The sequence below is a fragment of the Salvelinus alpinus genome, chromosome 2 (assembly GCF_045679555.1).
Source record: "Salvelinus alpinus chromosome 2, SLU_Salpinus.1, whole genome shotgun sequence".
In the NCBI taxonomy this organism is placed as follows: Eukaryota; Metazoa; Chordata; class Actinopteri; order Salmoniformes; family Salmonidae; genus Salvelinus; species Salvelinus alpinus.
The window spans coordinates 31,868,309-31,886,808 of NC_092087.1; the positions used below are offsets into that span (position 1 = coordinate 31,868,309).

Sequence of the window (18,500 nt, forward strand, 5' to 3'; positions counted from 1 at the left end):
GGTATGCTAACTTATCGATTTATTGTGTTTTCGCTGTAAAACGCTTAGAAAATCTGAAATATTGTCTGGAATCACAAGATCTGGGTCTTTCCATTGCTATGCTTTGTCTATTCTTATGAAATGTTTTATGATGAGTAAATTGGTCATACACGTTGCTCTCTATAGTAATTCTAGTCGTCTTGTGATGGTCGGTGCAATTGTAAACTGTGATTTCTACCTGAAATATGCACTTTTTTCTAACAAAACCTATCCTATACCATAAATATGTTATCAGACTGTCATCTGAAGAGGTTTTTTCTTGGTTAGTGGCTATCAATATCTTAGTTTAGCCGAATTGGTGATAGCACCTGAAGTAGTAAGAAACTGATGGAGTTAGAAAAGTGGTGTATTTTGCTAACGTGTTTAGCTAATAGATTTACATATTTTGTCTTCCCTGTAAAACATTTTAAAAATCTGAAATGGTGGCTTTATTCACAAGATCTGTATCTTTCATCTGGTGTCTTGGACTTGTGATTTAATGATATTTAGATGCTACTATCTACTTGTGAAGCTATGCTAGCTATGCTAATCAGTGTGTGGGGGGGTGGGGGGTGATCCCGGACCCGGGGTAGAGGCTCGTTAGAGGTTAACTGACTTGAGGCTGAGGCTAGTTGAGGTTAACTAACTGTTCTGTTAACTGACTTGAGGCTGAGGCTAGTTGAGGTTAACTAACTGTTCTGTTAACTGACTTGAGGCTGAGGCTAGTTGAGGTTAACTAACTGTTCTGTTAACTGACTTGAGGCTGAGGCTAGTTGAGGTTAACTAACTGTTCTGTTAACTGACTTGAGGCTGAGGCTAGTTGAGGTTAACTAACTGTTCTGTTAACTGACTTGAGACTGAGGCTAGTTGAGGTTAACTAACTGTTCTGTTAACTGACTTGAGACTGAGGCTAGTTGAGGTTAACTAACTGTTCTGTTAACTGACTTGAGGCTGAGGCTAGTTGAGGTTAACTAACTGTTCTGTTAACTGACTTGAGGCTGAGGCTAGTTGAGGTTAACTAACTGTTCTGTAGTTGAGTGATGCACTTCTGAACTCTACAGTTGCTGGTCTGCTCAGGTCTGTAGAAGATGCTGGTGAAGTTACATGTGTTGCTACGCCAGTGTGTGTGTGTGTGGACCAAAGTCTGTGGGGTTCAAAGGGCGTTGGAGTGTGTGTTATCCCCCTGTCATGCGTTATGCTGTAATTACTTTAGCGAGGCCATAATGGAGCATTTAAAGTGCAATGATAATCAGAGCTAGTTAGCCTCAGTTAGCTAACACAGCGACCTTTGGGTGCACACTGCTGTACAACACCTTTATAGAGCTGGCCCTGGGTCTGTGGATGCCACCGAGATCAATAGCCGGTCTTTGCGCGCGCGCACACACGCACACACACACACACACACACACACACACACACACACACACACACACACACACACACACACACACACACACACACACACACACACACACACACACACACACACACACACACACACACACACACACACACACACACACACACACACACACACACACACACACACACACACACACACACCAGAGATGGTAGGTTGCAATCCATCATAATAAGGTGCAATGCTGTCATAATGATGCCTTCATAAACTGTGAATAGAATATAACGTAATCCCTAAATCCTCTCTTTATACAGCCTGGTAATCAAGTTGTATAGGAGATATTGCAGGGTTATATGTTCAATCCCACACGTTCTAGGCTTTATGGACCAAGGGAATGTGTCCATGATTTATGGCATGTCTTGTTGAGGTCAGGTTAGCCCCCTCAGAAATACAGTGAATTACAGAACATCACTTTCTCACAGATTATCACAGCTGAGACGGGCTTTTATGTTTGTCTAGACATGAGCTTTAGTACAACAGTGTGTGTTTGTGTTGAGTGTGAGAAAGTATATCTGTGTTGTGATTGTGTGCATACGTAGTTTGCATCTGTGTGTTCATAAACTGTATGTATTCCTGAAGTATCCAACCCAGTAGCACTCCAGAATCATTGGAAATCCCTGTGTGTATTTGCTGTGTGTGAGTGTGTGAGTGTGAGGGTGTGTATGGATTGTATGTGTGCAAGTGTGTGTGTAAGTACCTCGTGTACCTCGTTCTCGTGGCTGGAGCCGATGTTGAGCATGGCCATAGGGCTGTTGGGGGCGCTGTTTCCTGTGATGAGCTGCTCCGTACGGAGCCGGGGGGAGTGGAGAGGAGGGGGGGCCGAGGAAGAGGCCCCCGGGGGGGCCAGAGTGGGGGGAGGGGATGGCTGGACCACCCCTGTTACTGCATGCACCGTCTGCACAGAGAGGAGAGAGAGAGTGTTGAAGAAAAAGATGGAGGGAGAGAGAGACCAAGACAGATAGAGACAGAGAGAAAGAGGCAGACTGCGAGGTACCTGCTTGGTGGCGTAGGTGGTGGAGAGGTACTCCTTCACCTGTTGTCTCTGGGACTGGCGAATGTGGTAGTCTGTAGGGTTCTCCAGGTGAGTCTGCACCTGAACACACACAAGTAACACACCACACCAAGACTTAAACACAGTTGACATCATAATCAGACAAACTGCTCATCCTATCAGACATACATTACTGAATTCTCTCTGAACTATGTCAACAGCTTCATTTACCATTGCGTGCTGGTTGTCCATTGTTCATTGGTATGAGCCACAATGCCACAATAGTTTGTTGTCCATTGGTATGAGCCACAACAGTTTGTTGTGTATGGAACCCCAACATTGTAAAGCCTGCAGTCCCCAGGCCTGACCAGGGAGTAATAGGGGGTAGTAATAGAGTAGAGTATGGTAGAGTAGAATGGGGTAGAGTAGAATGGGGTAGAGTAGAATGGAGTAGGGCCGAGTAGAATAGAGTAGGGTAGAGTGTGGTAGAGTATAATAGAGTAGAGTATGGTAGAGTAGAATAGAGTAGAGTATGGTAGAGTAGAATGGGGTAGAGTAGAATGGAGTAGGGCCGAGTAGAATAGAGTAGGGTAGAGTGTGGTAGAGTATAATAGAGTAGAGTATGGTCGAGTAGAATAGAGTAGAGTAGGGTAGGGTAGAATAGGGTAGAGTAGAATAGGGTAGAGTAGAATAGAGTAGGGTCGAGTAGAATAGGGTAGAGTAGGGTAGAGTAGAATAGAGTATGGTATGGTAGAGTAGAATATAGTATGGTAGAGTAGAATAGAGTATGGTAGAATAGGGTAGAGTAGAATAGGGTAGAATAGAGTATGGTAGAATAGTGTAGAATAGAATAGGGTAGAGTAGAATAGAGTAGGGTCGAGTAGAATAGGGTAGAGTAGAAACGGGTAGGGTGGAGTAGAACAGGGTAGAGTAGGGTAGAGTAGAATAGAGTATGGTAGAGTAGAATATAGTATGGTAGAATAGGGTAGAGTAGAATAGGGTAGAGTAGAGTAGAATAGAATAGAGTATGGTAGAATAGGGTAGAGTAGAATAGGGTAGAGTAGAATAGGGTAGGGTTGAGTAGAGTAGAATAGGGTAGAGTAGAATAGGGTAGAGTAGAATAGGGCACGGTAGAGTAGAGTAGAATATGGTAGGGTAGAGTAGGGTAGAATAGAATAGGGTACGGTAGAGTAGAGTAGAATACAGTAGGGTAGAGTAGTTTAGAGTAGAATAGGGTAGAGTAGAATAGGTTAGGGTAGAGTAGAAAATAGTATGGTAGAATAGGGTATAATAGAATAAGGTAGGGTAGAGTAGAGTATGGTGGAGTAGGGTAGAATATGGTAGAGTAGAATAGGTTAGGGTAGAATAGAAAAAAGTATGGTAGAATAGGGTAGAATAGAATAGGGTAGGGTAGAGTAGAATAGGGTAGTGTAGAATAGAATATGGTAGAGTAGGGTAGAGTAGAGCATGGTAGAGTACGGCAGAGTAGGGTAGAGTAGAATAGGGCAGAGTAGAATAGGGTAGGGTAGAATAGGGTAGAGTAGAATAGGGTAGGGTAGAATAGGGTAGAGTAGAATAGGGTAGGGTAGAAAAGGGTAGAGTAGAATAGGGTAGGGCAGAATAGGGTAGGGTAGAAAAGGGTAGAGTAGAATATGGTAGGGTAGAGTATAATATAATAGGGTAGAGTAGAATAGGGTAGGGTAGAATATGGTAGAGTAGAATAGGGTAGGGTAGAGTAGAATAGGGTAGAGTAGAATAGGGTAGGGTAGAATATGGTAGAGTAGAATAGGGTAGGGTAGAGTAGAATAGGGTAGGGTAGAATAGGGTAGGGAAGAAAAGGGTAGAGTAGAATAGGGTAGGGTAGAAAAGGGTAGAGTAGAATAGGGTAGGGTACAGTAGAATAGGGTAGAGTCGAATAGGGTAGGGTAGATATGGTAGAGTAGAATAGGGTAGGGTAGAGTAGAATAGGGTAGAGTAGAATAGGGTAGGGTAGAAAAGGGTAGAGTAGAATAGGGTAGGGTACAGTAGAATAGGGTAGAGTAGAATAGGGTAGAGTAGAGTAGAATAGGGTAGGGTAGAGTAGAATAGGGTAGGGTAGAGTAGAATAGGGTAGGGTAGAGTAGGGTAGTGTAGAGGGTAGAGTAGAATAAGGCAGGGTAGAGTAGGGTAGTGGGGTGTAGGGTAGGGTGGAGTAGAATAGGGCAGGGTAGAGTAGGGTAAGGTAGAGCAGGGTAGAGTAGAATAGGGCAGGGTAGAGTAGGGTAGTGTAGAGTAGGGTAGGGTAGAGTAGGGTAGGGCAGGGTAGAGTAGGGTAGTGTAGAGCAGGGTAGAGTAGAATAGGGCAGGGTAGAGTAGAGTAAGGTAGAGTACAGTATGGTACACACTGTGTGTGTGTGTGTGCCCGTGAGTAAGTGTGGGTCTGTTTATTTACAGTTGAAAAACTGTCAGTGACACGTTGCTATGGGCCCACAGGGACAAAACAGTAACAGCAGTCAGATCTATTTGTCATAACTCATGTCTCTGTCAGAACAAATAACCTCCACATGCACTAAGTGAAAGGAATTACAGGAAGACTGATATAGTTTTCGACCAACAGTTGTCAACAGTACAGAGGTGAAGATATAGAGCAGAGACTTCCTCACTACTTGGAGGAAGTTAACTTCTACACGTATGTATAATTCTAATTCACCCACCGTCGCCTCCCCTGAAATGTAGACGCACACACACACACACACACAGTATGAACCCACAACACAGAGAAGAACCAGAGAGATACTGACAGAGACAGAATGTACACTCTACTCACACACACTGATAAGAACATTCACTGTCATCTGTGGAATCAGACAAAATGTCAGATAACCTTTATCTCCTGCTGTCAGTACAGTATCTGACTTCTGTCGGTCATATCTCTCCACACACACAGCGGGCCATGTCATGATGAAGACTGGTTCTCCGTCACCCTACCTTGTTGCTGTTCCACCGCATTTTATTCTCAGTCTCTTTATCTCTGTATTTCTTTCCTTCTCCGTTTCCTTCTCGGTCTTTGCTGTTTCCACCCCTTTCTAGTCCAGGCCACCTAGCAGAAGTGATCCAGCCCTGACCACCTCCACTGCACCCAGGAGGAGCTCAGTGAGGCTGGCTGACCCTCAGCAACACGTGAGTGGATTACCCCTTCTCCTAAATCCCCCTCTCTTTCTCTGCCTGAATCTCTACCCTTTCTCTATCATCTCCTGTATGTTTTCTCTTTTTCACCTACAGTGCCTTCAGAAAGTATTCACACCCCTATCCACATTTTGTTGTGTTACAAAGTGGGATTAAAATTGACGGATTGTCATTTCAAGCAGATTTAAGTCAAAACTGGAACTTGGCCACTCAGGAACATTCAATGCCTTCTTGGCAAGCAACTCCAGTTTAGATTTGGCCTTGTGTTTAAGGTTATTGTTTTGGTGAAGGGTGAATTAATCTCCCAGTGTCTGTTGGAAAGCAGACTAAACCAGGTTTTCCTCTAGGATTTTGCCAGTGCTTAGCTCCATTCTGTTAACTTTTTATCCTGAAAAACTCCCCAGTCCTTAACAATTATAAGCATACCCATAACATGATGCAGCCACCACTATGCTGAAATATGGAGAGTTGTACTCAGTAATGTGTTGTATTGAATTTGCCCCAAACATGGCTCTTTGTATTCAGGACAAAGAGTGAATTGCGTTGCCACATTTTCTGCAGTATTACTTTAGAGCCTTGTTGCAAACAGAATGCATGTTTTGGAATATTTATATTCTGTACAGGTTTCCTTCTTTTCACTCTGTCATTTAGGTTAGTATTGTGGAGTAACTACAATGTTGTTGATCCATCCTCAGTTTTCTCCTATCACAGCCATTAAACCCTGTAACTGTTTTAAAGTCACCATTGGCCACATGGTGAATTCCCTGAGCGGTTTCCTCTCTCTCCGGAAACTGAGTTAGGAAGGAAGGCTTTATCTTTGTAGTGACTGGGTGTATTGATACACCATTTAAAGTGTAATTAGTAACTTCACCATGCTCAAAGGGATATTCAATGTCTGCTTTGAATTTTTTTACCCATCTACCAATAGGTACCCTTCTTTGTGAGGCATTGGAAAACCTCTCTGGTCTTTGTGGTTGAATCTGTTTGAAATTCACTGCTGGACTGAGGGGCCTTACAGATAACTGTATGTGTGGGGTACATATATCATCTTAAAATTAATTATTGCACACAGAGTGAGTCCATGAAAAGTTAAGGGATGTGAATACTCTCCGTCACCATTCTTTATCCTCCATTTCCATTGTTGCTTTTCCCTTCTCTATACCCTCTCTCTCTCTTCATCTCCCTCCTTGGCACACTGTACTTCTAATCAATTCACCTTTCTGCTGCTGCTGCAGATCAAACTAAACTTCCCTTTTAACTTTTTCAGCCTGAATCCTTCCCTCACTTCAACCTCCCTCTGATATGGGTGTTGACTGAATGTGGGTGTTGACTAAATGTGAGTGTTGACTGAATGTGGGTGTTGACTAAATGTGGGTGTTGACTAAATGTGGGTGTTGACTAAATGTGGATGTTGACTAAATGTGGATGTTGACTGACTGTGGGTGTTGACTAAATGTGGGTGTTGACTGAATGTGGGTGTTGACTAAATGTGGGTGTTGACTAAATGTGGGTGTTGACTAAATGTGGGTGTTGACTAAATGTGGGTGTTGACTAAATGTGGGTGTTGACTGAATGTGGGTGTTGACTGAGTGTGGGTGTTGACTAAATGTGGGTGTTGACTAAATGTGGGTGTTGACTGAGTGTGGGTGTTGACTGAGTGTGGGTGTTGACTGAACGTGGGTGTTGACTGAATGTGGGTGTTGACTGAGTGTGGGTGTTGACTGAGTGTGGGTGTTGACTGAGTGTGGGTGTTGACTGAGTGTGGGTGTTGACTGAGTGTGGGTGTTGACTAAATGTGCACAATCCCTGAGGACACACACACCTACTCTCTATCTCTCGGTCTTACCTTGAGGACCTCCACAGGCACCTGCATGCTCTGGCAGTGTTGTGGAGCGTTGATGGCAGGGCTGGGTGCTGGGGCAGACATACGCTGCTGTTGCATGTACTGCAGCGCCGCATTCTGCTGCAGTTGCCGCTCCCGCTGCTCCTCCTGCTGCAGCTGGTCTCGCATCAGCTGACAATACATACATCAGTCAGTCAGTCAGTAAAATACATCAGTCAGTCAGTCAATACATCAGTCAGTCAGTCAATACATCAGCCAGTCAGTCAGTCAATACATCAATCAGTCAGTCAGTCAATACGTCAGTCAGTATGTCAGTCAATACGTCAGTCAGTCAGTCAGTCAATACATCAGTCAGTCAGTCAGTCAAATACATCCATCAATCAGTCAGTCAATACGTCAGTCAGTATGTCAGTCAATACGTCAGTCAGTCAGTCAGTCAGTCAATACATCAATCAGTCAGTCAGTCAATACATCAGTCAGTCAGTCAGTCAAATGCATCCATCAGTCAGTCAGTCAGTCAATACATCAGTCAGTCAGTCAGTCAATACATCAGTCAGTCAGTCAGTCAATACATCAATCAGTCAGTCAGTCAAATACATCCGACAATCAGTCAATCAGTCAGTCAGTCAGTCAGTCAATACATCAGTCAGTCAGTCAGTCAGTCAATACATCAGTCAGTCAGTCAATACATCAGTCAGTCAGTCAGTCAGTCAATACATCAGTCAGTCGGTCCATCAGTTAGTCAGTCAATACATCAGTCAGTCAGTCCATCAGTTAGTCAGTCAATACATCAGTCAGTCAGTCAATACATTAGTCAGTCAGTCAGTCAGTCAATACATCAGTCAGTCAGTCAATACATCAGTCACTCAGTCAATACATCAATCAGTCAGTCAATACATGAATGAGTTAGTCAGTCAGTCAATACATCAGTCATTCAAGACATCAGTCAGTCAGTCAGTCAATTAATACATCTACTGTATACAGTAATAGTGTACATCTGTCTGTTAACCAATCAATCAATTAACCAATAAATCAATCAGTCCAAAATGTGTTTACCTGCAGCCGCAGCCCTATTCGTGAGGCCATGGCTGGGGGGCGAGGGGGGAGGGGAGGGCGAGCCGACGCAGACGCACTGCAGTCCAGCCCGAGAGAGTGAGGAAGCTGAGGGAAGAGGGAGAGAGTGAGGAAGCTGAGGGAAGTGGGAGAGAGTGAGGAAGCTGAGGGAAGAGGGAGAGAGTGAGGAAGCTGAGGGAAGAGGGACAGTAAAGGTGGTGTTAGAATACTATGTTAGAAAGTCACACAGGTGCATCAGGTGTAAGGCCTCATGAGTCCTGCCACTGTGGTCCCCGACATCACCAACCATGTCCTTTTACCTTCTAATCATCTCAGTCAGACCTGGAAAACTAGACATTCAAATCACATTTCTTAACAACTAATCAATTAGTGTAATCAACAGGGATATAATCCACAACCACATCCCTCCAGGTCTGTCTGTACCCCTGTCAGGACACATGGAATATAAAGTAAATGTACAATACAGTAGACCACAATGCATCAGTCTGTTTATGCTGTATTAGCAGGTCATATGATGTCTGGCCAGTACATAAACTATCTAATGAATAACATCCCTCAATGTTTCCATATCAGACACAGACAATGCCATATATTCACTGTCTGTTAACTAGCAGCTACCCCCATGGCTTTGGAACAGGGGGGATGAGGACAACTGGATCCCAGGTCACGAACTATCAGTACTGTCTATGTGTTCACATCATGTAACGTTAAAGTGTGTGAAAACATAATCAAGTGACTAATGAAACCAATGCCACTATGATGAACTACCTTGTCCCTTCAGTGTATGACAAGCACAGTAGCCAGTCTTTCAGAATGATAATACAGTAAGTCTTTAGGCATCTTTTAGGCATCTTAAGAGTAGGTAAGGGCCGTATTCAAGCATAGAAACCTGGTCTCCAGGATAAGACAAAAACATCATCATATTTACAGTTTGAAACTAAAAGGAATCTCAAGTGCATGCTACTTTTAATGCCTTTTCCTCTCTGTGGTTTAGATTGAATAACACTGTGCATTAGGAGGCAGTGGAGGCTGGGTGGGGGAGGTTTGGGGAGAAGGTAGGGGTAGGGTGGAGGTGTGGGCACATCAGACCAACCCCCTCCAGGCCCTGGGCCTAGGAGCGTACCCATGGTTACCATTGGGGAAGTCATGTGGGAGTCATGTGGTCCGGTTGTTGTGTGGAGGTCATGTGAGGGGGAACACACTCACCATCGCCCACCTCCACACCCTTCCTCCTCCACCTCCAACCCACCCTTCTCTCACTTAGGAGAGCCCCAGAGTTCCCCTTTCAGCAGTGTTAAAACTACACCTGATCTGCTGTTATTCTACTATCTGGGACTGTTCCTTTCAGACAAATGAAATGTAAGTCAATGTGAATAAAAGTGCAGCCGTGGCCTGAGAGTATGTTTCTACCGTTTCATCCAGATGCACAATAAGAAGCCATGCCAGAGAGACATCAACCAATCAGAGCAGACATCTCAACCTTCATCAGATACACAGGCCAAACATGGGCATGGAGAGAGAGAAGAGAAAGAGAGAGAGAGAAGCTCACTGTGTGTGAGGTACAATAAGAAGGGCAGCTCCTATTGAGAAGGACTGAGGCCGCCTGTTGTCCGCCGTGTACATTTCAGTGCCCGCTTTGTGCATACTGGCTGGTCCAAACGCACGCACAGCGTTCTGACTCCAAGAGCCATCTCTACTACAGCATGGCAGCACACAGAGAACCAACACCTAACCAGGACCAGCCAAACACAAACAACAAATACATCAACTACCACTACTGCTGCTACTATTAACACTATTACACCACTACTGCTGCTATTAACACTATTACACCACTACTGCTGCTATTAACACTATTACACCACTACTACTGCTGCTACATTTACATTTACATTTAAGTCATTTAGCAGACGCTCTTATCCAGAGCTATTAACACTATTACACCACTACTACTGCTATTAACACTATTACACCACTACTGATACTATCAACACTATTACACCACTACTGCTGCTATTAACACTATTACACCACTACTGATACTATCAACACTATTACACCACTACTGCTGCTATTAACACTATTACACCACTACTGATACTATTAACACTATTACACCACTACTGCTGCTATTAACACTATTACACCACTACTGCTACTATTAACACTATTACACCACTACTGCTGCTATTAACACTATTACACCACTACTGCTGCTATTAACACTATTACACCACTACTGCTACTATTAACACTATTACACCACTACTGCTGCTATTAACACTATTACACCACTACTGATACTATTAACACTATTACACCACTACTGCTGCTATTAACACTATTACACCACTACTGCTGCTATCAACACTATTACACCACTACTGATACTATTAACACTATTACACCACTACTGCTGCTATTAACACTATTACACCACTACTGCTGCTATTAACACTATTACACCACTACTGCTGCTATTAACACTATTACACCACTACTGCTGCTATTAACACTATTACACCACTACTGATACTATTAACACTATTACACCACTACTGCTGCTATTAACACTATTACACCACTACTGCTGCTATTAACACTATTACACCACTACTGCTGCTATTAACACTATTACACCACTACTGCTGCTATTAACACTATTACACCACTACTGATACTATTAACACTATTACACCACTACTGATACTATTAACACTATTACACCACTACTGCTGCTACTATTAACACTATTACACCACTACTGATACTATTAACACTATTACACCACTACTGATACTATTAACACTATTACACCACTACTGCTGCTGCTATTAACACTATTACACCACTACTGCTGCTACTATTAACACTATTACACCACTACTGCTGCTATTAACACTATTACACCACTACTGCTGCTACTATTAACACTATTACACCACTACTGCTACTATTAACACTATTACACCACTACTGATACTATTAACACTATTACACCACTACTGCTACTATTAACACTATTACACCACTACTGCTGCTATTAACACTATTACACCACTACTGATACTATTAACACTATTACACCACTACTGCTGCTATTAACACTATTACACCACTACTGCTACTATTAACACTATTACACCACTACTGCTGCTATTAACACTATTACACCACTACTGATACTATTAACACTATTACACCACTACTGCTGCTGCTATTAACACTATTACACCACTACTGCTGCTATTAACACTATTACACCACTACTGATACTATTAACACTATTACACCACTACTGCTACTATTAACACTATTACACCACTACTGCTACTATTAACACTATTACACCACTACTGCTACTATTAACACTATTACACCACTACTGCTGCTATTAACACTATTACACCACTACTGATACTATTAACACTATTACACCACTACTGCTGCTATTAACACTATTACACCACTACTGCTGCTATTAACACTATTACACCACTACTGATACTATTAACACTATTACACCACTACTGATACTATTAACACTATTACACCACTGCTGCTGCTATTAACACTATTACACCACTACTGATACTATTAACACTATTACACCACTACTGATACTATTAACACTATTACACCACTACTGATACTATTAACACTATTACACCACTACTGCTGCTACTATTAACACTATTACACCACTACTGCTGCTATTAACACTATTACACCACTACTGCTACTATTAACACTATTACACCACTACTGATACTATTAACACTATTACACCACTACTGATACTATTAACACTATTACACCACTACTGATACTATTAACACTATTACACCACTACTGCTGCTATTAACACTATTACACCACTACTGCTGCTATTAACACTATTACACCACTACTGCTGCTGCTATTAACACTATTACACCACTACTGCTGCTATTAACACTATTACGCCACTACTACTGCTGCTATTAACACTATTACACCACTACTACTGCTGCTATTAACACTATTACACCACTACTGATACTATTAACACTATTACACCACTACTGATACTATTAACACTATTACACCACTACTGATACTATTAACACTATTACACCACTACTGCTGCTATTAACACTATTACACCACTACTGATACTATTAACACTATTACACCACTACTGATACTATTAACACTATTACACCACTACTGATACTATTAACACTATTACACCACTACTGATACTATTAACACTATTACACCACTACTGATACTATTAACACTATTACACCACTACTGATACTATTAACACTATTACACCACTACTGCTGCTGCTATTAACACTATTACACCACTACTGATACTATTAACACTATTACACCACTACTGATACTATTAACACTATTACACCACTACTGCTGCTACTATTAACACTATTACACCACTACTGCTGCTATTAACACTATTACACCACTACTGCTACTATTAACACTATTACACCACTACTGATACTATTAACACTATTACACCACTACTGATACTATTAACACTATTACACCACTACTGATACTATTAACACTATTACACCACTACTGCTGCTATTAACACTATTACGCCACTACTACTGCTGCTATTAACACTATTACACCACTACTACTGCTGCTATTAACACTATTACACCACTACTGATACTATTAACACTATTACACCACTACTGCTGCTACTACTATTAACACTATTACACCACTACTGCTGCCACTATTAACACTATTACACCACTACTGATACTATTAACACTATTACACCACTACTGCTGCTACTATTAACACTATTACACCACTACTGATACTATTAACACTATTACACCACTAGCTACACACTGACAGACACAATGCCTCTGGTTGTATTTATAGGCCCTGACGAATTGGGTGATTACATTTTCAAACTCAATCGGCTCGCCTAGGAATGCCAGCCAGAGTGCCTCTGTGTCCACTCCTACGTTTAGTTTAGCATGATGATATTTCCTGCATATCTTGGTGATCTAGTTGAGCTTCATTTTTATTTATTTAATTTCACCTTTATTTAACCAGGTAGGCCAGTTGAGAACAAGTTCTCATTTACAACTGCGACCTGGCCAAGATAAAGCAAAGCAGTAGACACATACAACAACACAGAGTTACACACAAACAAATGTACAGTCAAAAACAACAACACAGAGTTACACACAAACAAACGTACTGTCAAAAACACAATAGAAGAAAAGGGCCGTCATGTTAGCATGCCAATGATTTCAGCACATCTTAATGTAATCTAGCTGGTTAAGTTCAACATGCTAGTCTCCCAGCATGTCTCAATGTGCTCTTGCTGGTTTAGCTTAGAATGCTAGCTGAGTTTCAGAAGCAAACCTTTGCATGATATGGCAAAGTTTAACTTAGTTTAATTCTAATGCATGCTAACACTCTCAACATAGTTAATCATGTTCAGTTCCAAATATACTTTTTACTCCTACCCCAAGGTAAACGATTGGAAATATTATGCGAAAAAGGCAAAACTTCTGTCTGGTTGAGCTACCCTACGGGACACCACCTAATTCAATGCTCAGTGCTGCCTGTGCATTCTCTCACTCATACACACTCAGTTTACGCTCACCATGATGACATCGTAAATGAGGGATACAAAGTATGTTGAAAGCAGGTGCTTCCACACAGGTGTGGTTCCAGAGTTAATTAAGCAATTAACATCCCATCATACTTAGGGTCATGTATAAAAATGCCCAGTTTGCCATTATTTTGTCTAACATGGCTAGAAGAAGAGATCTCAGTGACTTTGAAAGAGGGGTCTCAAAGGACCATAGAAGGTTTAAATGGTGTGTGTGTCTCAGTCACCAGATCAACCCAATTCAACACTTATGGGAGATTCTGGAGACAGCGTTTTCCACAACCATCAACAAAACACCAACTGGAATTTCTCATGGAAGAATGGCATCACATCCCTCCAATAGACTTCCAGAGACACTTGTAGAATCTATATGAAGGCGCATTGAAGCTGTTCTGGTGGCTCATGGTGGGCCAATACCCTATATGTTGGTGTTTCCTTTATTTTGGCAGTTACAGTGCATTCGGAACGTATTCAGACCCCTTGACTTTTTCCACATTTTCTTATTCTAAAATGGATGAAATATATAACATCTCAGAAATCTACACAAAATACCCCATAATGACTAAAGGAAAACAGGTTTTTAGACATTTCTGCAAATGTATAACAAAACAAACACAGAAATACCTTATTTACATAAGTATTCAGACCCTTTGCTATGAGACTCGGAATTGAGCTCAGGTGCATCCTGTTTCCATTGATCAACCTTGAGATGTTTTTACAATTTGATTGAAGTCCACCTGTGGTAAATTACATTGATTTGACATCATTTGGAAAGGCACACACCTGTCTATATACGGTCCCACAGTTTACAGTGCATGTCAGAGCAAAAACCAAGCCATGAGGTCAAAGGAATTGTCCGTAGAGCTCCAAGACAGGATTGTGTCAAGGCACAGATCTGGGGAAGGGTACCAAAACAATTCTGCAGCATTGAAGGTCCCCAAGAACACAGTGGCCTCCATCATTCTTAAAATGGAAGAAGTTTGGAACCTCCAAGACTCTTACTAGAGCTGGCCGTCCGGCCAAACTGAGCAATCGGGGAGAAGGGCCTTGGTCAGGGAGGTGACCAAGAACCCGATGGTCACTCTGACAGAGCTCCAGAGTTCCTCTGTGGAGATGGGAGAACATTCCAGAACGACAACCATCTCTGCAGCACTCCACCAATCAGGCCTTGATGGAAGTGGCCAGACTGAAGCCACTCTTCAGTAAAAGGCACATGACAGCACTCTTGGAGTTTGCCAAAAGGCACCTAAAGACTCTCAAGATTCTCATATTATATTTTTTATACATTTGCAAAAAAAAACTAAAAACCTGTTTTTGCTTTGTCATTATGGAGTATTGTGTGTAGATTGATGAGGGAGAAAAAAACAATTTAATCAATTTGAGTAATGCTGTAACATAACAAAATGTGTAAAAAGTCAACGGGTCTGAATACTTTCTGAATGCACTGTAGCTGTAGCTTTGCATGGTGGCAATGATACGTAATACATAGATTAATATACTGTACATGGGTACCTCTCTACTTCCCCTCTCCTGCTGCTGACACACATGCTTTCAGTTCCTTCCACATCTCACTTACTGACAAACCGCTACCCGGCAGTGGGTTCTCCCACATGGCCCTCCAGTTGCCTGGCATACACTCAGTTTTGCAGGCATCTGTGACGCGGTGGGTGCAAAAAGCAGCCATTGTGTGCCGGGTGCTGTGATGTCACAGCGGCTTTGTTTCAAAGCTCTCTCTCATCAGGGAGTGGGTGGGGAGAGACAGGAGGGGGGCAGGGTCAGGGGTTAGAACTGAACGACACTACAGATTAGTCAAACACAAACACGTTTACTCGCTGATACTCATGCAGATACTTACGTACTAACATAAATACATGTGCACACAGACACACAGCATACATTGGAGAAGCATTGGGAATTACACATACATTGTACACGTGCAGAGACGTACACACACAGACACACACACGGACACACAGACAGACAGAGAGAACAGAGGCTGGAACATCAGCTCAGGTTGTTAATGTGTGTGAGTCTATTTATAGTTCTGGTGGTACCATTGGCGCTAGCTCCTTATAACGTCCCACAGCAGCTAAATCAGGGCTGCACACACACACACACACACACCCCCACACACACACACACACCTTATTACAGTCTCTGCCCAGGGCAGAGCTAAATAAGGGGCGCGCTTATAACTGGATTGTGGGTCATCTGTGGCAGAGAATAAAAAGGCAGCTGTCTCTTTCCATGGCAGGGGCACAGCCACGCTGCAGGAGGAGGAATGGGAGGATAGCAGGACACCCACATGGAGGTACCCACATGAATGGAAGAATGAATATAGACAATAGAAGGACACACAGAGAGACACAACCACACACACACAGAGACACAACCACACACACACAGAGAGACACAACCACACACACACAGCTTGACATTGGTACAACAGTTTATGGAAGTTTAATACTGTCATGAATAGACAAATGATATAGATGCTAGCACACACAGACACCTGTTAATATTTCAACATATAAAGGAAACCATGATATGATAGGCTGGCTGGGTGCCAATTCATGATGTGACAAAGTGACAACAACTAACTTATCTTCATGCATGGCATCAAAACGGGTTAAGATCCATGACAACTTTTTCCGGTCCCATCCTCCTTTGATATCCATTCAATGCTCACAAATACTGTGTAAGATATTTGTATGAATAACACAAGCAAACAGAAGAAGTATGAATGAAATCCTGCATGTTTACCTCCCTCAGCATTACGTAGAGTGTGTCCAGTACACAGTGTAGTAAGCTTACGGGAGTGTAATCAGCCCTCCTGCTCTCCTGGTCATCTCAGCCAGGTTCCAATCAATCAGTACACAGTGTAGTAAGCTTACGGGAGTGTAATCAGCCCTCCTGCTCTCCTGCTCATCTCAGCCAGGTTCCAATCAATCAGTACAGAGTGTAGTAAGCTTACGGGAGTGTAATCAGCCCTCCTGCTCTCCTGCTCATCTCAGCCAGGTTCCAATCAATCAGTACACAGTGTAGTAAGCTTACGGGAGTGTAATCAGCCCTCCTGCTCTCCTGCTCATCTCAGCCAGGTTCCAATCAATCAGTACAGAGTGGTCATTCCTGGGTAAGGGGGTTCCAGGATTGTCCAGTAAGGGAGGGGCACAGATTTAAAGTCATACAGACTTCTACCCATCTTCTCACTACCACAAACACACACACACACACACACACGCACACACACACACACACACACACACACACACACACACACACAAGCCTTTCCGCTGTGAAATGTCTGCCGGCCCGACCTGAAGCCTAAAATAACTCCTCACTCTCTGTTCCCCTTTTGAAGAACACCCTGTTCCCCTGAGCCCTGTGTGTGTGTGCGCGCGAGCGTGCGTGCATGTGGTAGTAAGAAGGAGTGGGTGAGAGTTCTGTCAGATTTGGTACCTGTGCCCGTCCCCTTACTTGTGCGTGGGCCCGTGTGGAACACTTGTCACAGAACACAGACCCTTCCGCTAGTGTGTCCGTGGCATGCCAGAATACAGCCAGTACACAGCCGTTACCGGCAGACCTACACACCTCAGACGAGTGGGGTGTCAGGGTGGGGTGTCATGTGTCAGAGTTGCTATGGTGACAGTGTGAGTCCCCTGTTCCTTCCCGTTTGGTCTCACGCACACAAACAGCTGCATCCGACCACCATGGATACACACCCTAACCGTGATTCTGACTATACACACATACACAACTTAACCTTAAACTTCTAAACCACAAACCCACAGACCCCCAACGACACACACACCACAACCCTGCTCCTGTACTGCCTCTGACTGTTCTGATACAGGGTCTGTTTTGATATACTGTAGCTAAAACTAAAAATAGATATACAGTATAATTGAATACCGACTGTATCTGATTCGCAGGTATTTGAAAACAATTATTTCTCAGTCTGAAGCTTTGGCTGGTGTCTGATGTCCTTTATAGGGAAATTTCACTTCATCTTATTTTTGTTACATCAGATGCAGTGTCATCCAATACAAGACACTGCTGTAGGTAGTGAGAAACACACACCCTCCTTTACTGAGAGACAGTGTATGTGGTATACAGTTGCTGCTCACCCTCAGAGCAGATACACCTAATACACTTTAAACACACAAAGCACACACACCGACCGCCGTCTGAGATCACAGACAGAGCCGGCCTGTATCCACTCTGTGAGAGGAGAGGTGGTTTGAGAAGACTCAACCACAGAGACTCCCGAGAGGGAACAGAGAGTTGAGGGGTTTCCTTGCTTCTCTACAGGGACATGGACAGGTTAGGAG

The 18,500-nt window shown here is 42.9% G+C and overlaps 1 protein-coding gene across 7 annotated transcripts in view; it reads right to left on the minus strand.

The window, feature by feature from the left end:
• The window catches only part of LOC139558952 (transcription factor EB-like), a 69,843-nt gene that overhangs the window by 21,062 nt on the left and 30,281 nt on the right, over positions 1–18,500 (minus strand). For 3 of the 7 annotated variants that reach the window (XM_071374514.1, XM_071374523.1, XM_071374482.1), the window contains 4 exons: positions 8,494–8,598; positions 7,441–7,608; positions 2,433–2,531; positions 2,136–2,333 (listed from right to left, as the gene is read on the minus strand). In XM_071374514.1, coding sequence (XP_071230615.1) covers positions 2,136–2,333; positions 2,433–2,531; positions 7,441–7,608; positions 8,494–8,523 — 495 coding nt within the window. In that variant the 5' untranslated portion in view covers positions 8,524–8,598. Of the gene's footprint in view, positions 1–2,135; positions 2,334–2,432; positions 2,532–7,440; positions 7,609–8,493; positions 8,599–15,745; positions 15,768–16,932; positions 18,154–18,500 lie in introns of those variants that run through there. The other 4 variants (XM_071374531.1, XM_071374506.1, XM_071374489.1 and 1 more) reach the window with 4 other exon arrangements.